Source organism: Lipotes vexillifer, unplaced genomic scaffold, assembly GCF_000442215.2.
Source record: "Lipotes vexillifer unplaced genomic scaffold, Lipotes_vexillifer_v1.1 scaffold4, whole genome shotgun sequence".
NCBI classification, from domain to species: domain Eukaryota; kingdom Metazoa; phylum Chordata; class Mammalia; order Artiodactyla; family Lipotidae; genus Lipotes; species Lipotes vexillifer.
In genome coordinates this window covers 4,940,039-4,966,286 of record NW_006785876.1, presented here as the reverse complement: position 1 = coordinate 4,966,286, position 26,248 = coordinate 4,940,039, and the positions used below count along the sequence as shown (strand labels likewise).

At 38.9% G+C, this 26,248-nt stretch overlaps 1 protein-coding gene across 2 annotated transcripts; it reads right to left on the bottom strand.

The window, feature by feature from the left end:
- Positions 1-26,248, bottom strand: POLH (DNA polymerase eta). Of its 2 annotated transcripts, XM_007458270.1 has the most exons (11): positions 26,029-26,248; positions 25,600-25,798; positions 25,227-25,361; positions 23,577-23,794; positions 10,281-10,450; positions 8,573-8,676; positions 7,248-7,367; positions 6,540-6,663; positions 5,708-5,773; positions 2,479-2,648; positions 1-886 (listed from the first exon to the last, which is right to left on the bottom strand). In XM_007458270.1, the coding sequence occupies exons 1-11, from the start codon at positions 26,246-26,248 to the stop codon at positions 1-3; spliced, it is 2,412 nt and encodes an 803-aa protein (XP_007458332.1). The 2 variants fall into 2 exon arrangements, with proteins under 2 accessions (XP_007458332.1, XP_007458333.1); XM_007458271.1 differs by lacking the exon at positions 26,029-26,248 and having other exon boundaries at positions 38-815; positions 25,600-25,740.

The window sequence follows — 26,248 nt, the reverse complement described above, 5'->3', positions numbered from 1 at the left end:
CTAGTGTGTTAATGGCTTAAAAAATGATTCCAATGTCTGCATGCCCTCAGGCCTAGGGCGTTTATTTTTGGAGGCCAAAGGGCTCTTGGGATTTCTTTTGCCTTGAGGAGAACTGGCAGGAGCAACCTGGGGGTTTGAGTGGGGCTGCAAAAAGGATTTCTGCAAGTCCAATGCAAAATGATAGTCTGTATGTTCTGGCATCTCCCATACAGGTATCAGAGAGCCACACTTCTCACAGGGCACTTGGTCCTCAGCAGCCAGAAGACTGGAGGTAGTAGATGCCTTCTGAGCCACCTCCAGAGCAGACTTGGAAGTTAAAGAAGCAAGGCTGCTTAGGCTGTTCTGGGCCAAATCCATCTCTGCAGGAGTTGCTTTGAAGGATCCTAGCTTCAACACCTTTTCACAGACAGGGGCACAATCTGGACACTCTGTTGGAAAACAATTTGGTAACTCTTTAGGACTGGACTGTGGTTTTTGTGGAGGGAAGAAAACATTAGTAAGCCGTTTCTGCTTTAGCAGCAGACTCTTCTGTTTAAAGAAGGGCTCAGTTCCTGAAGCACGACTGGTTTGGAAAGGTAACGAGGGCTTGAAGGGTGAATTGCTTATGGGGGCCTGTGTAGTGGCAGTAAGAGAAGAAAGTGAAGCTTCTTTGACTTTCTGCTTTTCTGCAGCTTTCTGGAAGAATGATGCCAGAGAAATGGTTGATTTCTTAGTGGTTGTCACCGCTGGGCCATTTTCCTGGGTCTTAGCTTCTGAACTGGTAATTGGCACCTTTGACGGAGAGCTTGGGTCACTGCTCAAGAAGATGGTGATGTCTGTGCCAGGTGAAGGGGCAGAGGCAGAGAATTTGGTAGCACAGAGGAAAACCATTTTAAGGGGAGGGGACCTGAACAGAAAGTAAAAGAATAAGATTAGCACCGGGTCACAGGTTCAGTTTGTAAATGATTGGGATTCTGGTTCTGCCACAAAAGGACACTGTTACTGCAGTGGTTCTCAGACTTCAGGGTATATCGGATTAATAGATTCGATGGGCCTGGGATGGGCAGAGAATCTGCCATCTAACAAGTTCTCAGGTGATGCTGATGTTGCTGGTCTAGGGCCACACCTTAAGAACCACTGACTTTGGTGAACACCTACCAAGTCAGATGTGTAAGTTGGATCCCCTGACAGCTGGGTTTATTGTTTTCATAAGATACTTCTGCAGAGCTGCTGAAATTCAGGGTTGAGGCAAGAAACTATTCAGGGCAATAAAAAAGCTTTAGAATATTTAGAGTGGAAAGACTTTTGAAAAAATCCTCTTACACACTCTTCTGTTTTTAAACAGAACCAGAACTCTGACAGACTTTGAACTCTGGAATTTTTAGAGAATGAAATTTCACAACTGCTTTGGTTATCTGGTCTCAGAAATATTTCAAGAAATTGCTGTCATAAAGTTCCTCATTATGTCTAATTACCCAAATAAATTTTCACATGAGTTGAATTTTGGAAGATGAAATGTGCTTTTATATACAGATTAGTCCCTTGATGAGGTAAATTTTAAAATTATCATGACAGTATCTCACTATTCTCCTCTTTCATGCTCTGCGACAGTCTTATAATCAGACAACGTTATGCTTCCCTGTCAATATTTCACACTCTTGGTGAGTAGTATTTGTTATAGTCTGTCAATTTACAAGGTTTAATGTGAATATAGTATCACAATTATCATTTGGTTCAGTAAAACCATTCAATATTTGAAAAGAAACAAATATACCAGGAAGTAAAAGTAAATTATTCTAAGAACAAAGACTCTAACTTTAGAGACCCATACATGTAGTACCCTTATATTCAGATATGCAGTAACTTAGGTGCCTAACTAAACTTTTCTTTTTATAATCTCCAATGTAGATCTATAAATAAACAACCAATTTATCTTCCTCACATAATTATATTTACATTGTGAATCTGGAATACTTTTTCAATTTAAGAGGCTATGTTAAATAAATAATTACGGTATTCCAATACTGAAATCATTAATATCTGGACAGTAAATGAACACACTCCAGTATATACTTGGTTATCTTTAATGGCCAGCTGAAGTGAAGTTTACTATTATGACATTTGGTATTACACCAGTGGAGCTTATAACTGAGTTGGGATGTGAGAGAGAGATTACTGGTGAATGGGTCACTTTCATTATCAAGGAAGATGATTTTAAGATAGAACCATCAAGCAGTTGAGAGAAAAGTTCCCTGAAACTTGAGTTCTGTACTCCTAAGTACAATTGGTCATTCCCCTGACTATAGCAAATTGATATAGGCAGGGATAGTATTGGTTCTCTCTGCCTCTCAAACCAAATGTAGGCAAAGAGGCTGCAGCTGAGCTGCCTTGTTTCTGGTGCTTCTACTGTGTCCTACCCCAGCTGGAATGCTTATATACCCACTAATTTTAAAGACAGGGTTTAAGTCTCAAAAGAAGATGAGTTAGAAGGAAACTCACCATTCAGTTTGGGTTCCTGAAGTGTTACAGTTCCTGATGACAGCAAATGCATCATGGCTCATCTTGTGAGCATCATAGCGAGTAAGGGCACAGCAGCGGCGCAGGCTGCTGAGACGTTTGTCTCCTTGTACGCGAATGCTCACGACCAACTGAGTGGCCACCCTGTCATTCTGTGGGTGTAAATGGATTGAGACAGAACTGAAGTTACCTTGAGCATGTGGATTCTATATAGTAATGTCTGTGAGAGGAAAAAACCAGGGTGACAGAATGGTTTGGGAATAGGTTTAATTTTTTAAAATTTTGTGCTGTTTCTGAGTATAAATAATTGGAGAAGACATAATTTAGATGATGGAATATTAGAATATCTAGGATATTCTGACAGGTAATGGGAACAGGACAGAATAAATGAGAAAATGGATTCTCCTGAATGTTTTGTTTTGTTTTCTGGTGGTGTCCGTGCAGGAAGATTATACTAAATACTTGTAATACTATATTCTAGTTAGTGACTGAAGGAGGGTTCATGTAAGTCATTGAAAGGGTGTCAGGATTGAGTAGTGGATCTATTCTTTAATCTGCTCTGATGCTCTTATGCTTAAGAGCAGAAGTGGACTTACCTGGTGGCACAAGTGGTTAAGAATCTGCCTGCCAATGCAGGGGACACGGATTCGATCCCTGGTCTGGGAAGATTCCACATGCCGCAGAGCAACTAAGCCCATGTGCCACAACTACTGAGCCTGCGCTCTAGAGCCCGTGAGCCACAACTACTGAGCCCGTGTTCCACAACTACTGAAGCCCATGCACCTAGAGCCTGTGCTCCTCAACAAGAGAAGCCACCGCAGTAAGAAGCCCACACACTGCTATGAAGAGTAGCCCCTGCTCGATGCAGCTAGAGAAAGCCCACGTGCAGTAATGAAGATCCAACGCAGCCAAAAATTAATTAATTAATTAATTTAAAAATGCGTGTTTGTTAAATGCATAAATATTTCAATCTTAACAACAACAACAAAAAACAGCAGTAGTTTCTACTAGCACCTCCTTACAGCCCATCTATAGAAGATAAAGTGTAGTGAGCCTGCCTCTAGAGAGCATGGTCATTGATTCACTTTTCAGTGACGTCTAAGCACCTGAATACTGTTGATGCAAAGCAAACTAAGAAGTAAAGGTCGAGGCAAGAAGGTAAAAAGTATACATAGGGATCCCCTCAAAATCAAAAGATTCTAGTGAGAAGAAACACCCCTAAGACAAACCAAGAGCAGCAACCAACTTCTAGGTAAAAATACATTTTGTATTTTTGTGCATTTTGTAAATACAGTTTATACAGATTTGTATATCTCGAGAGAATACAAATAGGCAATTACAAACAAGTCCTTGTTGACTAAAACCGTTCAACTATAACTGACTGCCTACTATGTATCAGGCACTATCTAGAGATACAGGAGAGAACAAAATAAAGTCCAGGCCCTTCTGGATCTTATCTTGTAGTAGGAGCTGCATATAATAAACAAGTAGGCATGTAATAGAAATGACCACAAAGTGCCATGGAAAAAAGCAGAGTAAGGCAGAGAGTGATGGAGGCTGCTGATATGACAGGGGAGTTGGGGAGAAGGTGAAGGTGAAATTTACTTGGTGTGTTAAATAAATGGGGAGGAGGCCAGCAAGTGGAGTCTAGAGGGGAGTGAGCTAGGGGGAGATGATAGGACACGTCCTTGACTGTTAGAGAATAAAGAGATGAGAACGGAGCGACACCTAGTGGGCAAAGCCAAATAGACCCATAACAACCTCTTTATGTTGCCTCCCAAAGAACAAACATTTACCACCACCTCAGCTAAAAAGGGGCAAACAGGTAATTATAGATGATTCCTGACAGTATACAGTTGATGTCTCAACTGGAGAGGACACATCAAACAATACCATCAGGAAAATGGAAAGAAAATCCACAGAATGGGAGAAAATATTTGCAAATTATATATTTGACAAGGGACTTATACCCAGAATACACACAGAACTTTTAAAACTCAATATAAAGAGACAACCCATTTCAAAAATGGGCAAAGGATCTCGACAGACATTTCTCCAAAGGAAATAAAATAGCCAATAAGCACCTGAAAACCATGATATACCACTTCACACCCACTAAATAACAAAGATCTAGAGAAATTAGAACACTCTTACATTGCTGGGAGTGTAAAATAGTGCAGCAACAGTCTGGTATGCTAACATAGAGTTGCCATGTGACTCAGCAATTCTACTCCTAGGTATATATACAAGGGAAATGAAAACATGTCTACACAAAAATCTGTACATGAATGTTCACAGCAACATTATTCATAATAGCCAAAAAGTGGAAACAAATATCCATTCACTGATGAATTGATAAATAAAATGTGGTATATCCATTCAATAGAATGTTGTGATAAAAAGGAATAAAGTACTGACAGATGCTACAATATGGGTGAACCTTGAAAATATTATGTTAATTGAAAGATTTCAAGCCAGTCACAAAAAGCCACATATTATATTATTCCATAGATATGAAATGTCCAGAATAATTAAGTCTATAGAGACAGAAAGCAGACTAGTGGTTGCGTAGGGCTGGGGGAGTAACTATTAGTGGGTATAGGATTTCTTTTCTGGGTTATGAAATGTTCTTAAATTGATTATGGAATAGTTGAACAACTCTGAAATATACTAAAACTACTGAACTGTATACTATAAATGGGTGAATTTCATGGTATGTAAATATATATATATATATATATATATATGTATCAATAGAGCTTTTTTTTTGAAAGAGAGAAGATAAACTAATCATCAGATGTTTCATCTTTGACTTAAGACTCTGTCTCTATAACTGAGTACTTCTTTGTCACATGGACTATGTTAAAGCCAAATAATTTACAGTCCAATTCCTAAATGTCCTGCTTAATGGTTCTGTACTCTGGTGAAGATCCACTGTATATTCAGAGTTGCAGTAACATTTAGATAATATACAAAAAAGTAAAAGCAAATGGTAATGAGGGAGACAGGGGTAGTCAGGTCTTACGTTCACAGATCCAGGCTTTTGAGAATCATACTGAGTTTTATGGCAGTTTTATGGGAAAAGATAAAAGATTTCTTAAAATTTTCCAGCTGGTATCTTTTTGTATCTTTGTTTCTACTCCATAAGGTAAGGAGCAACTTGTATTTAAATCCCAAAGCTCACCCCAGGAATAAAGAAAGAAAATCTTACATCATTTCGGTCCTTGATTAGCCTCTCCTCTAGTTCCTGGGCTAATTGCAAAAGCCACCATTGTACCTAAAAAAAGTATTGAGACTTTAATCTTTCATTTAAAGACTCTAGGTTTATTATAGAACTAAATGGTGGTTTTGTTCAATTCTCCCCACAATGGAAGTGTGCAACAAAGTCTCCCCTGTAACAATCGCCAGATCACAGAAATCTTCAGTACTCTGACCTGCCCTAGCTCAAGAGCTTTCATTCTTTTCCTGCTGGCATGCCATCAGGTGAATTTCAGGCATGTTCCAGCTCTGAGAAAAAAAGACACAGAGGGCTTCTCTGGTGGAGCAGTGGTTGAGAGTCCGCCTGCCGATGCAGGGGACACGGGTTCGTGCCCCGGTCCGGGAAGATCCCACATGCCGCGGAGCGGCTGGGCCCGTGAGCCATGGCCGCTGAGCCTGCGCGTCCGGAGCCTGTGCTCCGCAACGGGAGAGGCCACAACAGTGAGAGGCCTGCGTACCGCAAAGAAAAAAAAAAAAAAAAAAGACACAAACTTGAAGCACAGTATCCTGGCCTCCTAAGATTTCACCTCTACCGAAAAATGAGTAATTCCATTTCAAACTTCAATCAGCTCCATTCTATTTCTTTTTAGATGGAAGAAAGGGAAAAAATTATAATAATAATAATAAAATCCCAAGTTAAACTAGTCAATTTTCAGCACACAAAAAACCTTCTATTTCCTTCATATTTTACAGCATAAAGGTCCCATCTAACTTTCCACAGCTACCAAAACCTACCCACCAACTCCCTTAAAAGAAGCAATGTTCTGTCAAGAATGTCTGCCTACCTGTTCCCGAGCAGCCAGAGCTGTTTTTCCTGGGAAGTTCTTGCTGCAGCCAATGGTTTTGGGTATTTGCCTGGGTTTAACTGGATCATGTTCAATCCCCCGGCACATGGCATATAGCCAAGATCTAATAAAACCAGCAAAAAAGTTTAAGGTGAAAGCAAATGATTTTCTTGTTAAGACAAAATACCTATATTATACTACCTTTTATCCCTTTCATGAAAGAGGAAAAATTTGTTCAAAATTAAGTACACCTCACCCGTAACAGAATCCTTGCCCTTCCCAATGAATTCCAGTCATGATAAATTGCCAAGGAGAACACATTATGCTTTCTAAAGCCAAGTCATGTTTTTGGAAAAGTGCCAACTAAGCCACATATTTCATATCCCTAAGTATTTTTGGTACTTAGTAAGCATAAATACAAGGATTTTTAAGAGAACAACAGCATCTTAGCACACATAAATGTTGTACATGTATATATCAGAGCTTCAAAGGAACAGTTCCTATCTACCAACCTATTTAGGCATGTGAAAAAAACTAGACTAATAGGTTATAATGATTTAATATTTTAAAGCAAAAGGACCAATGCCATTACCTCGAGGAGCAAATATTAACCTAAAGATAGGTCTAGATTTTACCTGATGCTCTGTCTACATTTGAATTTAGCATATCCATAAAGGTTATGACTGAAAAGTATTAGGAATCACTTACCCATTCTTCTCCCCGAAATGACTCTGGAGCTGGGATTCAGTGAACTGGGTCAGTTCTCCCATGTATTCTACCCCCAGGATTTCAATGACAGAAGCCCCTAGCTTTCCTCCAAGATTACGGCTAACAACAACCAAAAAAAGACAAAAGATTTATAGGTCACATCATAAATATCTAGTTTGCAGTAGATACAAAACATTTTGCCTGTATAAGAAGCTCTCCAGAAAGTTCAGGGAAAATGAGAACACACATTGGTCCTGTAAACTACTGATTTTCTAGCATAAGACTAGACAACTCTGGGAATTCAGTACTCTGGAAGTTAGGGCCTGGGAAGAAGATTAACCATAGCATAAACACAAGGGTAAAGTCATTAATTAGTTATCAAGTCAACTGTGTATAAAACTTTCAATTGTACAGGATCTACTGTCCCATTTAGGGATTAAAATTCCACCTCCAAAAAAACCCCTTCCATAGCTAAAACCTTTTATATTTAAGAATATAGTAAAAAAAAAAAAAAAAAAAAAAAAAAAAAAAAAAAAAAAAAAACCTCTTCAGCTTGGCCTTTGAGATGTCTAATAATCTGTCCTCAACCTCTCTGTTCAGTCCTTTTTCCATCACTTATCTTCCTCAATATGGTCCCAGTTCACTGGAAATATATTTTCTCCATCTTGGTGCTCAAAACAGTCTCCAAATTGGTATTTCTCTTCTATTCTCATCTGACTCTCTGAATTGTGCCAATCTCAAAACAAAATCCCATGCCTTTTTCATAAGTCCTTCTCAGATGACTTTTATGAACTTTGGTAACTACCTGTACAATTCATTTAGCAGTTACTCACATACAGTCTTGATGATAGCACTTTCACTATTGCTTTGAACAGTTATATCTTGTCCCTTCAACAATATTATAAGCGCTTGTCAAGGACACACTATTGGTATGCACAACCTAGTTATTAATTTTATTTGGGAGCAATTCAGTAGCCCTGAACAGCTTGATACGCTACTAGAACAAAGAAAAGAAGTAAAATTCCTATTTGTTATTTAGTAACAGGCTTGAGTAAAAAACCTAGAAGGAAGTTAAACATATGGCTAAAAAACAGTTCATTTTTTTTAAAATTCAGGATTAAGTATCTTCCACAGATAATCCAGAATTGAAAGTTCATTAAGAAAAAAATCTCAGTATGTTTGTAAAATTTTCTGTGTCGTCTCCCTCCTGTCCTGATGGTACCTATCTTCCCTGGCTCCAATCCTTAAGGAACAGAAGAAACTACAACCAGAGAGGGCCTTCACATATATAGAAGTGAAATCTAAGGTGCTCCCTGAATACTTACACTTTGCTAATAGGCACTTGGCTGAAGAGCTGTGGGACTGACCCATGTGAGACCAGGGTCTGCCGGTTGGGCTTGTTTAGTCCACAGGCCAGCTTTGCCAGAACCTGGAGCATGGAAAGTATAAAAACCTCATTACTGTCAACACCCACACACAGAGCTGGTGAATATTAACACACACATATACATGCATACACAAGGCACAGCTTAAGGGCTGTGACTAATGGTTTCCACGTTAAAAACAAAAACAAAACCAGAAACTCAAGACATCTCCAAAGCTTGGTGTCCCACAATATCCACAGTGGAAAACGTGACCCACTATCATTATCCTCATTGTTCTTTCCACATCTTCCATTCTCAGTCTTTCTTTAGTCATTTATTCCACCCTCGTCTATTCCTTAAGGTTTTCCTATTTCAAGAGGGTGAAAAAGTAGAGAAGCTACAGAAGAGACTTAAGATGCATTACTTAGTATGTCCATATGAAAATGTTAAAACAAACTCACTTTACCCTACTCCATTTATATACATTTCTTGATTAATGGTTAGTCCATTTTGAGTCCTGGATTTAATACAGATTACCATCATTTAGCATCTGTGATAAAGACTGGGCTCGAAATCACTGTCCAATAGCAAACATCTTCTTATACTAAATAAGACTTCAAAATGAAAAAACCCTTGAGAAGTCTTTTCAAAGAATAAGGTACTTCAGTGGTATCATTTAACAACTTATAATTGGTAGGAAAAATATAAAATCACTCTTCAAATTCATTGGAGATTCTCTGAAACTTCTACTAGGCCACATTTAGTCTAGTTTAAATTACTACATTGAGACTTTTGTTTCCCCTCCCTCCACCTAACCAGAAAAAAAAAAAACCCAAAACTCTACTGGGTAGTTTGGCAACTTTCCTCTTCTTGGGAATTCCCTGGCGCTCCAGTGGTTAGGACTCGGTGCTCTCACTGCCGTGGGCTGGGGTTTAATCCCTGGTTGGGGAACTAAGATCCCACAAGCTGAGCAGTGCAGAACTTTCCTCTTCTTGGCTGAGGGAGAGAAGGTAGTAACTAGGAATAATCAGCCACTGCCCAGCTGCTGAGTCTACACCAAAGGGGATGAAGATCCCAGGGCCACACTGCAGTTTAATCAAAAAGCACAGAACAAAAGCATAGAACACCCAGAACTCCACATAAGAAGTGAGATAATACTAAAAAATTCAGCAACCAAAAAGAAAAGAAATAGGTTCCTACTAGCCTCCTCCTTTCTTTGTTTGCTTGCAGGATCTTAGTCCCCTGACCAGGGATTGAACCCAGGGCCCCCGGCAGTGAAAGCGCCGAGTCCCAACCACAGGACCACCAGGGAAGTCCTGCCTCCTCCTTTCTTTGGATAGTTCAGTCATTAAGGAAATACTGTGGATACAACTATGTAAATAACCATTTCCAGCAAAATTTTCAGCCTGCTTCTTAGGAAAGTACATGTGCAATGTCAATTCCCATGATAAAGAATTACTTAGGTTTTTATTTGGTCTTCACCGTGAAGTTTAAGTAGAAACCCATTTCAAAGTATATGTGTAATGATTGAAATGCCCCACTCATATGTATCCTGGCTGTTTGTTTTTTGTTTTGTTTTTCTTTTTCTTTCTTTTTTTTTGTTTCTATGCCTGCTGTGTTTAACTACAGATATCTGTGTTTCTCTTTGAAATCTACTATTAGCCTTCACCTTATTGTGTGAAATCCCGGCTGAACACTGAAAACCAGTCTGCCTCTCTATGGCTGCTCTCATTTCCTCCACGATCACTGCTCCCACAGTGAGCTGTAGGTCTGGAGAGGTGGTGTTATCAGTCTGAAGAGAATCAAGCCATTGCAATAAGCCTTGTTTTCGCATTTCCTCTGAAAAGTTGAGAGGTAACAGTTAGACTTCTTTTTTTAAAAAATCAGGGTTTTATTTGTGTTATCTAATGCAGAAATGCTTAGATTTCAGGTACTTTACATATGTAGGTTTTCACCAAAAATGGCAGCCATTTTAGAAGACTATTCAGTATCACAACAGAGATAAATTTCTCCTTCATACCAATTCTAGCAGCCTTATCTCCCAGCATAGGCTGAACCTTATAAGCTCTAATAAGCAACAAATATTTTGTATTGTCTTTCATGAGTAATGATTTAAAAGTACATCTGTTTTCTCTCTCCAGTTTTCGAACTTTCTTCTTCCAACTTCCCTTGCACATCACCAAGAATTCTATTAAGTTACTCAATTAGAAAATATTCAGAATTATCGCACGCTTCAGTATAAACTTAAGTTAGCATTTATGTATTTTTAGAGACTGGTTCCAGTTGAATAGCTTAAGTCCAATCAGAGGCACTAGAAGATTTATTCTCTTGACAAACTATTTAAATTAGAAGTAGCTTTGTACCTTAGGGCTTTGAAAATACCTTACTATCCAATTTAGAACTAGTCACAGTTTTGAAAAACATTTTAAAAGTATTATATAACAAGGAAGTTAGGAAATATACACATGCTGTTTTAAAGAGGCTGTAATGAGGTATGAACAAGGCAAGAAAATTCAAAATATCTTGGAGAGGCAGAGTGAAGGGTCACATATATGGAGAAGAGGAGGAAGATGAGCACATAGAAGGAAGTATTTTCCAGCTATTGAGGGCTGCTGTTTCTCTCCTTTGCTGGTCTATCTCCCTCCTCTAACACCGTAACTGCAGATAGGAGCAACGTTCTCTTCTCTGTATATATGCTTTTTCTCTTGGTGAACTGGTACTGGCTTATGTTTCAATTTGCTTATGCTAAGTACATGCAAATCTTAATCTCTATCCCCAAACTCTTAACTTTAATCCCTTATTTCTACCTCCCTACAGAAAAAGTCTTCTTGAATTTTTCATTACAGTATCAAACAAAATACTACTAAAGTCAACCCTTATTATATCTTCCTCCCCAAAGGTTCTCTTTCCCAAACAACTCCCTATTTCTCTTAAAGGTTTAAAATCTAATATTGGCTTCTTTTTTTTTTAATTAATTAATTAATTTTTATTTTTGGCTGCCTTGGGTCTTCGTTGCTGCACACGGTCTTTCTCTAGTTACAGCAAGCGGGTGCTACTCTTCGTTGCGGTGCGTGGGCTTCTCATTGCGGTGGCTTCTCTTGTTGCAGAGCGCGGGCTCTAGTAGTTGCAGTACACAGGCTTAGTTGCTCCTTGGCCTGTGGGATCTTCATGGACCAGGGCTCGAACCCATGTCCCCTTCGATGGCAGGAGGATTCTTAACCACTGCACCACCAGGTAAGTCCCTTGGCTTCTTTTCTTTTATTCCCCTTTATTATAGTTAGTTAGTTACCAAAGCCCACTTCAAAATATTTCACATATCCATTGCAACCCACTGTATTTTATTCAGCTTTCCTTCATTCTTGCCTAGGCCACCTCAAACTTCTTTGTTTGTGGTTTCTGTTTGTTTTTGGCTGCACCGTGCGGCATGTAGGATCTTAGTTCCCCGACCAGGGATCAAACCCATGCCCCCAGCAGTGGAAGCGCAAAATCTTAACCACTGGACCACCAGGGAAGTCCCCATAAATTTATAGTTAACTATTAAAAATCAGGTAGTGTTAAGTCTTCCAACTTAGTTCTTTTTCAAAATTGTTTGCCTATTCCACATCCTTTGCATTTCCATACAAATTTTAGAATCAGTTTATCAATTTCTATAAAATCCTGCTGGGATTTTGGAGGGAATGCAATGAATCTGTAGGTCAATTTGGGGAGATTTGAACTCTAATATTATTTAATCTTTCAATCCATGAGCATGGTCTCTTCATTGATTTCATCTTTAATTTGTCAGTGATGTTTTGTAGTTTTCACTGAACTAGTTTTTCCACGTATATTGTTAAATATATCTCTAATAATTTTATGGTTTTAATACTATTGCTTTTTAAATTTCAACTTCCCATTTTAAATTTTAATATATAGAAATACAATCAATTTTCACATATTGACTTTGTCCCCTGCAACCTTGCTAATCTCACTTATTCTAGGTTCTTTTTCTGGGGGGGGGGGTAGATTCCCTAGGATTCTCTATAAACATGGGCATGTCACCTGCATTTGACTAGAACTGTTGTAAGAGTGAGCACTGGTAATTTGTGCCAAAACTTTGGAATTAAACTGATAAACCTCTAGCTATGGCCCACAACTCTAGGGACCATAACTACAAGAGAAGTCCCTATACTGGTAACGGGTGTACCTTCCTCTGTGCTATGAGCTGATTAGTGCCTTCCAAGCTCCCTCTGGTTGTTGGCAGAATTTATCATCTTGGGGACTTCCCCAGTGGCAAAGTGGTTAAGAATCCGCCTGCCAAGGCAGGGGACGTGGGCTCGATCCCTGGTCTGGGAAGATCCCACATGCCACGGAGCAACTAAGTCTGTGCGCTACAGCTACTGAGCCTACGCTCTAGAGCCGGTGAGCCACAACTACTGAGCCCGTGAGCCACAACTACTGAGCCCGTGAGCCACAACAACTACTGAGCCCACGCCCCTAGAGCCCGTGCTCCACAGCAAGAGAAGCCACCGCAATGAGAAGCCCACGCACAGCAACAAAGAATAGACCCCACTCACCGCATCTAGAGAAAGCCCGTGCGCAGCAACGAAGACCCAGTGCAGCCAAAAGTAAATAAATAAATTAAAATAAATTAAAATAAAAAAATTTATCATCTTGTGGCTGTAGGATTGAGGTCCCCATTTTCTTGCTGGCTGTCAGCAGAGGGCAGCTCTCAGAGCATAGCCATGGGGGCTTCTCCAAAGGCCCTCTTACAATATGGCAGCTTACTTCGTCAAAGCCTGCAAGCAGTCTAGTCAACTCTTACAGCTCTCAACTCTGGCAGTTGATTGATTTAATTTTTAATTTTATTTTTATTATTATTATCATTATCATCTTTTATTTGGCTGCTCCGGGTGGTATGCGGGGATCGTAGTTCCCTGACCAGAGATCAAATTCATGCCCCCTGCAGTGGAAGTGTGGAGTCTTAACCACTGGACCTCCAGGGAAATCCCTGACAGTTGATTTATATTTTTTTATACCACTATACAACTGTTTCTTATTATATGCATTCACATGTTCAATACTTGCTTAGAAATAAATGAATTAAGAGGAAGCAAACGGAGAACAAATGAGCTCTTTAGCTAACACAAACCAGTTACAAAATGGCCCCGAAGGGTAAGTTTTCACTCTGGCAATTTTTGAGTTATTTTTAATTAATATTGCTACTTAAATTTTTATTTTTAATTAATCGTTTATTTTTAATTAATCTTACTACTTAAACTTTCCACACACATAACTATTTCAGAAACAGAAAAAAACAAAGTTGCAAATGCAGCATGGCTGAGCAGGACCCATTAAGAGGCACCATGGTAAAGTTGAATGGGAACTTCAGTATAAAAACATCACAAATACCTCGACTCTTTTTCCTAGCTTTGAAATATGTCACATCCACGAAAAACAATTTCTGGAAGGGTATATGCACTTAGATCAGCTAATTTCTGTTATGAGGTGTTTTTTTTTTTTTTTAATTACACACATCATATGAAGACTCAGGAGTATGATATATCATCATAAATCATTTCCTAGACATTGTACTGTTCTGAGCACTCTAAGTAATAAGATGATATCACTGCATCTCGAAGCTTAATATTTAAACTAGACACAATAAAGCAACTTCTTCCTTCGTATATGAATACCTTTTATTTCCTCATACAGAAATAAGATTTCTTTAAAACACTGGCATTTTATATAAAAATGTAAGAAAGATAGGTATTGAAGAGGAGCATGTCCATTTGAAGTAACATCTGACCACCAACAAAGGCAGGTACCATCATCTTCACTAGAGAGCTCCTCAACAATGAGTTGCCCTCCAAAACCAATGTAATGTGTAATAATAGTTCTTATTCTGAAGTATGTAGGTTTCAGTGGGTCTGTGAATCTCCTGAAAACTACATGCAAAACTGTCTTACATGTAGATATGTATTTTTCTGAGGCAAGCAAGGGTCCACAGCTTTCAACAGATTTTCAAAATGGCATATAGCCTTCAAAAAAACCCTTAAACAGCAAATAATTTAAAGTACTGTAAAACCAAACACAACCACACAAAATCTATGGGATGCAGCAAAAGCAGTCCTAAGAGGGAAGTCCATAGAGATATAGGCCTTCCTCAAAAAAACAAGAAAAATCTCAGAGACTTCCCTGGCGGTCCAGTGGTTAAGATTCTGCGCTTCCACTGCAGGGGGCATGGATTCAATCCCTGGTTGGGAACTAAGATTCCACATACTGTGTGGCACAGCCAAAAAAAAAAACAAAGAAAAACCCAGAAAAATCTCAAATAAACAATCTAACCTACTACCTACGAGAATTAGAAAAAGAAGAACAAACAAAACCTAAAGTCAGCAGAAGGAAGGAAATAATAAAGTATTATAAAACCAATTCCAAATGTTTATTTAAAAAAATTAGCTACACAGTAAAATGTAGTACACAAAACTAAGCCCCCCCACAAAAAAGAAAGAAAGAAAGAAAGAAAGAAAGAAAGAAAGAAAGAAAGAAAAAAATAATAATAACAGGACTTCCCTGGTGGTGCAGTGTTAAGAATCTGCCTGCCAATGCAGGGGACACGGGTTCGAGCCCTGGTCTGGGAAGATCCCACATGCCACGGAGCAACTAAGCCTGTGACCCACAACTGCTGAAGCCCACGCACCCTAGAGCCCGTGCGCTGCAACCACTGAGCCCATGTGCCACAACTGCTGAAGCCCGCAGGCTCTAGGGCCCGCATGCCGCAACTACTGAGCCCACGTGCTGCAACTACTGAAGCCCACGCGCCTAGAGCCCGTGCTCCACAAGAGGAACCACCGCATTGAGAAGCCCATGCACCACAACGAAGAGTAGCCCCTACTTGCCATAACTAGAGAACGCCTGCACACAGAAACAAATACCTAATGCAGTCAAAAACAATCAATAGATTTGCCTTTAAAAACAACCCCGGGCTTCCCTGGTAGCACAGTGGTTAAGAATCTGCCTGCCAATGCAGGGGACACGGGTTCGTGCCCTGGTCTGGGAAGATCCCACATGCTGCGGAGCAACTAAGCCCATGAGCCACAACTACTGAGCCTGTGCGTCTGGAGCCTGTGCTCCACAACGGGAGAGGCTGTGACAGTGAGAGGCCTGCGCACCGCGATGAAGAGTGGCCCCCGCTCGCCGCAACTGGAGAAAGCCCTCGCACAGCAACGAAGACCCAACACAGCCAAAAATAAATGAATTAATTAATTTTAAAAAAAAAACAAAGAAAACAACAACCCCCCCCAAAACCCAACAACAACAAAAACAAAAACACAACACAAAAAACAGAACCAAAAAACCCTTCCTTACTCTGATCCCAGAATAATAATAATAAATCAATAAAGGCAAATGTACCTACCATAACTTTGCCTCCTTTAAGTGGCACATTACATTGTCCATTGTATTCTCCCTAAGAACTAAAAGATCTGCAGCCTCCACCTTGATAAACTCAGCTACCAGGATCAGAGAATAAAATAATTCCTCAATGGTCCTTCCTGTAAGTTTCCCTGGGTAGTTCCACCTCTACCCTTCAATACAACATATTAAAAGGCATCATACAACTGCTGACAGCAAAACTAAACTTTAATATCTTACATCTTACTTTAAAACATGGAACTCATGGAAGATTCACCACTGTAACTAGAAATAAGCTGAACACTCTTGGAGCTTTTCCTGAACAAATCTGTATTGGTTCTACAAGTAATAACATATGCCCTGACAAGTCCCCCAAGAAGTTAACTTGCTATAGATTTGTATCCTTTTGGTTAACGTCCAACATTCAAAGATTTGCACTAAAAGAGCTCTTCTAAATAAGAATAACGTTGGGATTTCCCTGGTGGCATAATGGTCAAGAATCCACCTGCCAATGCAGGGGACACGGGTTCAATCACTGGTCTGGGAAGATTCCACATGCCGCGGAGCAACTAAGCCCATGTGCCACAACTACCGAGCCTGTGCTCTACAGCCCATGTGCCTAGAGCCTGTGCTCTGTAACAGGAGAAGCCACCGCAGTGAGAAGCCTGCGCACCGCAACGAAGAGTAGCCCCCACTCACCCCAGCTAGACAAAACCCATGTGCAGCAATGAAGACACAATGTAGCCAAAAGTAAATAAATAAATTAATTTTAAAAATAAATAAATAAGAATAATGTTACAAAATAAAGCTAAAGTACATGTTACAAATGAAGGGGAGAATAGATACATTGTTTTGAATATAGCCATTATCGTAAGTACTAGAAAATGTGTATGAAAAGGTGTTAAAAAGCCTCTAGATGCAGAATCTTTGCTCTGTGAGCTCCAGCTGAATTCCACTTTCGTAATATTTTGATTAAAACAAATAATAAGACCCGGATTAAAAGCAAGTTTTAATTGCCCTAATTTAATTCTAGTCTAAGAAAATTCTTTTTTTTGGCCACACCACACAGCATGCAGAACTTCCCCCACCAGAGATTGAACCTGTGACCCCTGCAGTAGTCTTAACCACTGAACTGCCAGGGAAATCCCTAAGAAAATATTTTTAACCATCAAGTACCTTTTATTAAAGCACTTTCATGCAGATTATATCTCAAGTTTTTATCAGGTGGATAAAGTAAACAAAGATAAGCTTACCAAAAAAAAATCACTTATCATTCTCCTACACATCAATAACCAAGTGGAGAATATAATAGAAAAAAACATAAAATCGTAATGGCAATTTAAAAAAATTAAAGCATCTAGGAACTAACATAATGAATGCACAAGACCTTTATAGAAAAAAGTAAAGCTTTAATAAGGATATTATAATTGGATACTCATGTAATAAAAAAAGGAATCTTGATCCCTACCTCACATCCTGAAGACACACACATAATGGATAGTAAATCTAAATGTAAAAGGGAAAACAATAAAGCTTCTAAAATAATATAGGAGAGTTTCTTCATGATCTTGAATAGGTAAAGAAGACCTTAAAAAAATACTATCCATAAAGAAAAAAAAAGACAAACTGGACCAAATTAAAATTAAGAGCCTCTATTCATCAAAAGCCACCATTAAGGGAGTAAAAAACAAGGGAATTCCCTGGCTTCCCAATGGTTAGGGCTCCACGCTTCCACTGCAGGGGGCACGACGGGTTCAATCCCTGGTTGGGGAACTGGAATCCCACATGCCACACGGCGTGGCCAAAAAATTAAAAAAAAATAAAAAGAGAGAGTGAAAAACAAGCCACAAACCAGAAGATGTTGCAATACATATATTTGATAATGACTCATATCCAGAATACATAAAGAAGTCCTATAGATGAATAAGACAATTAAACCAAAAAAATGGGCAAATACTTAAACAGGCACTTCATGAAAGAAGAATGGTCATCAACTTACAAAAAGGTGCTCAATTTCATTAACACCAGGAACATGCAGACTAAAACCATAATATGATATCACTATACACTCATCAAAATGGCTAAAAAGCAAAGGAGAAAAAAGCAAGTGTTGAAAAAGATGTGGAACAACTAGAACTCTCATATACCACTAGTGGAATTATAAATCAGTATACCCTTTTTGGAAACCTTTTGGTAGTATCTACTAACACTGAGTACAAGCAAACTAAAGCTGAATACAGACAAACCCTATAACTGAGCACTTCTAGTCATATGCTCAACAGAAATGCATACACTAAAAGATACTTACAAAAATGTTCATAGCAGCACTATTCTTAGTGGTCCAAAACTGGAAGAAACCCAAGTATCCATCAAGAGTAGAATGGGTAAATCGTGGTATATTCATACAATGGAATACTACAGAAACTCAACTATATACAACAGAATGGATGAATCTCACAATGTTGAGTGAATGAAGCCAGACTCAAGTATATACTGCATAATTTCAATTTTATAAAGTTCAAAAATAAGCTAAATAGAAATCAGGACAGTGGTTATATAGGAGAGGGGGGAGAGGAATAGATAATGACTGGGAGGGTAGGCAAGGGTGGCTTCTAGAATTCTGACATTTTTTGATTTGGGTGCTGCTTACAGAAGTGGGTTTGCTTTGTGAAATCACTCAAGGTGTACACATACAATTTATATACTTTATGTATATTATATCAATTAAAAGTTTAGATGAGAAAGAAAAAGGAAAACATACTGGATTCTAGATTTCAGAAGAAGCAGAAATATAAATCAAAAATTTTAATATAAAAAGTCACTAAAAGGGGGACTTCCCTGGTGGTCCAGTTGGTAAGACTCCTCACTCCCAATGCAGGATGCCCGGGTTCAATCCCTGGTCAGGGAACTAGATTCCACATGCACGCCGCAACTATGAGTGCATGCCACAACTAAGTAGTTCACATGCCGCAACTAAGTAGTCCTCATGCAGCAACTAAGGATCCCACATGCCGCAACTAAACAGTGCAACAAAGATCCCACGTGCTGCAACTAAGACCTGGTGCAGCCTAAATAAATAAATAAATAAATATTTTTAAAAATAAAAGCAACTTGTTCCAAAAAATTATTAAAAAAATTTTTTTTTAAATCACTAAAAGGTATGTGGAATCTAAAATATGACACAAATGAACTTATCTATAAAACAGAAACAGACTTACAGACATAGAGAACAGACCTGTGGTTGTCAAGGGCAGGGGGAGGCATGGATTGGGAGTTTGAGATTATTAGATACAACTATTATAGTATATAGAATGGATAAACAACAAGGTCCTGCTGTATAGCACAGAGAACTATACTCAATATGCTGTGATAAACTATAAAGGAAAACAATATGAAAGGAATTATATATATGTCTTACTGAGTCACTTTGCTGTACAGCAGAAATTAACACATTGTAAATCAACTATCCTTCAATAAAATAAATTTTAAAAAATAAACAAAAATCACTAAAAGGGACATAAATGAAGACCTAAAAAATTAGTGAAATGTTTATGGATGGGATAACTTAGCATTAAGATAACTATCCTCTCTAAATATGTAAATTTAATGTAACTCCCAGGATTTTTTGAAGAATTAAACTAATGTATTCTAAAACATATATTGAACAATAAAGGTGCATAAATAGCCAAGACAATTTTGAAAAACAAAAGCAGAGGGGGGGTCCTTATCAAATATTATGACATACTACAAACTAATAAAAATAATGTGTTTCTGAAGCAGAAGCAGACAATAGAAGAAAATGTAGAAAAATGTCTTTAGGAACATCTGGTAGAAATGGATGTCTAAAATGAGATTCAAAATACACAAACCATAAGGTGAAAAACTGAAGGACTAAAAGAATTTGTACAACAAAGAAGAGCATAAACAAAGTTAATGGATGGGGGCTTCCCTGGTGGCACAGTGGTTGAGAGTCTGCCTGCCGATGCAGGGGGCACGGGTTCGTGCCCCGGTCCGGGAAGATCCCACATGCCGTGGAGCGACTAGGCCCGTGAGCCACGGACACTGAGCCTGCGCGTCCGGAGCCTGTTGCTCCGCAATGGGAGAGGCCACAACAGTGAGAGGCCCGCGTACCGCAAAAAAAAAACCAAAAACAAAACAGTTAATGGATGACAGACTTGGGAAAAGATATTTGAAGAGTCAAAAACAGACAAGGGGGCTTCCCTGGTGGCGCAGTGGTTGAGAGTCCGCCTGCCGATGCAGGGGACATGCGTTCGTGCCCCGGTCCGGGAAGATCCCACATGCCGCGGAGCGGCTGGGCCCGTGAGCCATGGCCGCTAAGCCTGCGCGTCCGGAGCCTGTGCTCCGCAACGGGAGAGAGCCACAGCAGTGAGAGGCCCGCATACAGCAAAAAAAAAAAAAAGAAAGAAAAACGGCAGAAATCCAATGGAAAATTGGGTGAAGATTATAAATAAACAATTCACAAAAGTAGAAACTCAATTGTCTAAAAAGTATATGAAGAGAAGCTCAACCTCAATTAGTAAAGAGAAGTATAAATTAAAACAAACCCCAAAATATAAAATACCCCTTTATAGCCATCACATTGGCAGGTACTTTAAAATATTAGATAATACCAATTGCTGGTGAGGATATGGAGGAAACAGGAATTCTTGTGTATTGTCAGAGGTAGGGAAAATTGTTACAGTTATTCTGGGGAGCAATTTGGCAGTATTTAGTGAAACTAAGTATATGTGTATACCCTATAATCTAGCAGTCCACTCCTGAAAATACTTCCCAGAGAAACCCTTGCATATGTCCAAGAGGATTAATGAGGACATTTATCATATAAACAGAAGGACGTGAGAAGCAACCAATGAGCTCATCAGCAGGAGAAGGGTCTGTAAACATGGTAGATCCATACTACGGATTATGCTGCAATTAAAAGAAATCAATTACACATAAATACAGCTACATGAATAGATGTATAAAATCAGCAATGAAAGAAAATTAAGAATGAGACCTATAATAACTACTATCATGTAATTAAAAAGCACAAATTTTTTTAAACATTGTTTCACAGCAAATTAATGCAGTTTGTACTCAACTGCATCGTTTTTGTAAACATTTTTATTGGAGTATAGTTAACTTACATGTTGTATTAGTTTCAGGTGTACAGCAAAGTGAATCAGTCACACATACACATACATCCACTCTTTTTTTTTTAGATTCTTTTCCCATGTCATTACAGAGTATTGAGTTCCCTGTGCTATACAGCAGGTTCTTATTTGTTATCTATTTCATATATAGTAGTGTGTATATGTCAGTCCCAATCTCCCAATTTATCCCTCCCCCACCACCTTATCCCCTGGTAACCATAAGTTTGTTTTCTACATTCGTGATGCTACTTCTGTTTTGTACATAAGTTCATTTGTACCTTTTTTTTTTTTTTTTAGATTCCACATATAAGCGATATCATGTTTGTCTTTCTGTGTCTGACGTACTTCACACAGTATGACAATCTCTCGGTCCATCCATGTTGCTGCAAATGGCATTATTTTGTTCTTTTTTATGGCTGAGTTATATTCCATTGTATATATGTACCCCATCTTCTTTACCCATTCTTCTGTTGACGGACATTTAGGTTGCTTTCATGTCCTGGCTATTGTAAATAGTGCTGCAATGAACTCTAGGGTGCAAGTATATTTTTGAATTATGGTTTTTTCTGGGTGTATGCCCAGGAGTGAGATTACTGGGTCATATGGTAGTTCTTTTTTTTTTAACTTTATTTATTTTATTTATTTATTTTTGGCTGTGTTGGGTCTTCATTGCTGCACGTGGGCTTTCTCTAGTTGCAGCGAGCGGGGACTACTCTTCGTTGTGGTTCACAGCTTCTTACTGTGGTGGCTTCTCTTGCTGTGGAGCATGGGCTCTAGGTGCACGGGCTTCAATAGTTGCAGCATGCAGGATCAGTAATTGTGGCTCGCGGGCTCCAGAGCACAGGCTCAGTAGTTGTGGCACACAGGCTTAGTTGCTCCAAGGTATGTGGGATCTTCCCGGACCAGGGATCAAACCCGTGTCTCCTGCATTGGCAGGCGGATTCTCAACCACTGTGCCACCAGGGAAGCCCCGATATCGTAGTTCTATTTTTAGTTTTTTAAGGAACCTCCATACTGTTCTCCATAGTGGTTGTACCAATTTACATTCCCACCAACAGTGTAGGAGGGTTACCTTTTCTCCACACCCTCTCCAGCATTTGTTGTTTGTAGATTTTTTGACGATGGCCATTCTGACCAGTGTGAGGTGATACCTCATTGTAGTTTTGATTTGCATTTCTCTAATAATTAGTGATGTTGAGTACCTTTTCATGTGCTTAAAAAGCACAAGTTTTAAAAGCACACGTTATATAAGTCAGACAGAGAAAGACAAACACTGTGTTATCACTTATATGTGGAATCTAAAAAATAAATGAATTAATACAACAAAACTGGAACAGACTCACAGATATAGAGAACTAGTGGTTACCAGTGAGGAGAGGGGAGGGGAAGGGGCAAGATAGGGGTAGGGGTTTTAGAGATACAAAATACTGTGCATAAAATAAATAAGCAATAAGGATATATTATGCAGCAATTATTTTATAATAACTTTAAATGGAGTATAATCTATAAAAATATTGAATCACTATGTTGTACCCCTGAAAGTAATATAATAGTAAATCAACTATATTTCAATAAATAAATAAAAAATAAATGAAAAATGATAATAGCAGACAAATAAAAATAATTAAAAGCACATGTACAAAGCAACACTGTACAATTTATAAAGGCATATACATATTTAAGAAGATATACATCAGTGAGTGCCAGAGGGTTTGTGGGGTAGGAAGGGAGAAGGGGGAATCACTATGAAGGGAAAAAGAAGTAAAATAAGTAAAGTAAAATGAGAGAGGCCTTGAACAGCCCATCGATGACATTATCCTGAGAAATGATTAGAAATTTTGAGTAATTCAACTCCCTGTTGTTTAGGTCCCCTTAAAAAAGCTCACTCTTCGGGCTTCCCTGGTGGTGCAGTGGTTGAGAGTCCACCTGCCGATGCAGGGGACACGGGTTCATGCCCTTGTCTGGGAATATCCAACATGCCGCGGAGTGGCTGGGCCCATGAGCCATGGTCGCTGAGCCTGCGCGTTCGGAGCCTGTGGTCCGCAATGGGAGAGGCCACAACAGTGAGAGGCCCGTGTAACGCAAAAAAAAAAAAAGCTCACTCTTCTTATGAACCAAGTTACAATAATATAAATTAACCTACAAATAATGGAAGTGCGCAGTCAGCCTTCTACTGATAACTTTAACCTGCTCTAGTTATGTCTCAAGAGAAACTTGATGTTAATACAGATTTCACAGCTTCTCAACATCCATATACCTGGAAAGATAAAAGAATTTGTATATCCTTCCATGTGAGTCCTTGTGATTCATTCACGTTGTAGTTTAAGTTTCCTTTCAATCAATCCAAGGAGGAGCAGTGTGACCAAGCAAAGCAGGTTCCAAAGGCAGGAAGCAGAAGCAATATGATGCTATGCAAGTACCTTTCTGAACAGTCCCTTCTGCTGTTGTAGGGCTTTGGGGCAACCCTTCAATGTAGGTGGTTGGCAATAAGTCTGCTGACAGAGGCTGACCTTGGAGCTTTTGCAGTCTCTCTTGTACAGCACTGGTCAGGTCTACATAAGCCTCATCAATGCTGGCACGTTCAATCACAGCAAAACGAGACATTACCTCCATCACTTCCACACTGGCTTCCCGGTACCTAAGAGCATGAGAGCGCAATATACTCACACACATACAGAGCAAGGAAAGGATGATCTATTGCAGTAGTTGGTGTTCTTTCACAGACTCTTAAGTATAATCACTCCAAGGTATTTTTAAGAATATTTGATAAACTAAGTATATATATGTTTCTGCAAATCATATTTTTATTTTTATAACCTGGCATCTCAGGTTAATTATTAAAATAATAATTTTAAATTACCAGGTCTTTCTTAATAACTCTCTGGTCTATAAACTTATTCCTAAATTTTCTAAAACTGCCTTTGTTCATTATTTGATGAAGATTTTAAGAGTAAAATAAATGATCCAGTTTTAAGTTGGTGGCATGTGGCTTTTCAAAATCACACTCTGAAGTCAACTATATTTCTGGGAAGTTACACTGTCTTTCCCAGCATAAAATTCTATTCAATACAACGTAGCATATACCCATTAGCTGAATTAATTCTACCTTAGGGTTACAGTATTAATCTTCAGTCAAATCTGTCTTCTTTTCTGGCAATAATCCCAATGTGAGGTTGGCTATGACACTCCACCTTTAGACTTCTAATTGATAGGTGAATTCAGGAATATCTCAAGTCCCAAGTCAAAGCATGTTCCCTATACACACCACCCCACACAGTATAGTGTACTGTGAGAACGTGGAGATCTGAAAATGAATCCTCAGTCTTCCACTTCCTAACTGTGCGAACTTAAATTATTTAACCTCCCTAAATTGGTCCCTCATCTGTATGTGTGGGGGGGTGGGGGGGGATAATACTAGAACCTTCCTTATAACGATGTGAGATTTAAGAGACACTGCCAATGAAGAATTTAACAGTGCCTGGCATATGACATATGTTCACTATACACTAGTTATTCGGATTATTATAATGACTGGGGCTTGTATCTACCTCTAACTTGGCTATGCCTATACTAATGCCTCCCATTCCAAGGCTAACTTTCTAAAATCTGGGCAGAGATAGCTCAGTTCAAAAACAGAGAAATTAAGCTTCTTTGGGACTGTTCAATTCTGGCAAATAATTCTAGATATTGCACTAGAATGTGAGTTTGACTCAGCCTTCTCTGGAAAAACTCTTATTAGTTTCACAGTCAATTTAATTACGTCAAACATTTCAGACTTTTGGCCTGAGAACATGGGAAGTGGAATTAAGTTTTAATTATAACAACCAATTGTTAAATAATTAAGGAACTGAAAGGGTATTAAGCGTGGCAATTATTATAGGTAATAATGATTCTGAACTGTTCCTAAAACGCAATATTAAAATCTGTTTTCATTCCACACTGAAAATTTAGCTGACTAAAGGGAACTTTTTCAGATGTTATTTACATAAAACGAATTAGAAACATGAGTTCCTAGCCTCATGAAATGCTTCCAACTCTTCCATTCCCCTTAAACAAGCTTTTCTTCTTACTTGGCGAGGTTAGCTTTTCCATGGGACTCACGAACTTGTGCCAGTAGAAGATCTGGACATAACTTCTTAGCATCATCTGCCCACATGTTTCTAGTGACCCCAAATGCACGAGCTTCATAACTTACTGCAACGATTCTAAGGTTAGGAAAAAAGGGGAACAGAAAAATATTACATGATCACAAGCAAAAATAATTAAAATTTAACATGATGAATAGGTTATAAACATAATAGTAGAAACTTTTTGGTCACTGATGCTACTATTCATTCTCAAACATAGCAGTTCAGAACCCCCCAAAACAGGACCTAGCATAGTGCCATGTATTCTTATAGATTAACAGTAGTTGAGAATTACAACAATAACTATGATACATACCCACCACCCTTCCATGATTTGTACTGTACAACTGCACAAGGTTTATTCCTCAAATGAGGATTTTGCCGCTGTTCCACTTGAACAAAAAAACAGTCCATGTCCACTAGAGTAATTACCCGGTCTTGTCCATTAGCCATTTTTCTGTAAGACAATATTTTATGGACAGTTAGAAAGGATATTGAATAAAAAGTGCCAAAGAGGGGCTTCCCTGGTGGCGCAGTGGTTGAGAGTCCGCCTGCCGATGCAGGGGACACGGGTTCGTGCCCCGGTCTGGGAAGATCCCACATGCCGCGGAGTGGCTGGGCCCGGGAGCCATGGCTGCTGAGCCTGTGCCTCCGGAGCCTGTGCTCCGCAATGGGAGAGGCCACAACAGTGAGAGGCCCACATATCGCAAAAAAAAAAAAAAAAAAAAAAAAAAAGTGCCAAAGAAAATTATACTTCCATTCTTCCATTGTTGAATTACCATAAGCATGGGAACATGGAAACTAACAATAATGAAACAGGCATTTTCATATACTGCTGGCAGGAAAATAATAAACTGATATAACTTTAGAAAGGTAGTAAATATTGAAAGCTTTAAAGAATACCCATCCCCCCAAAGAATTGAACACTTCACAAAAGAAGATATACAAATAGTCAACAGGCACAT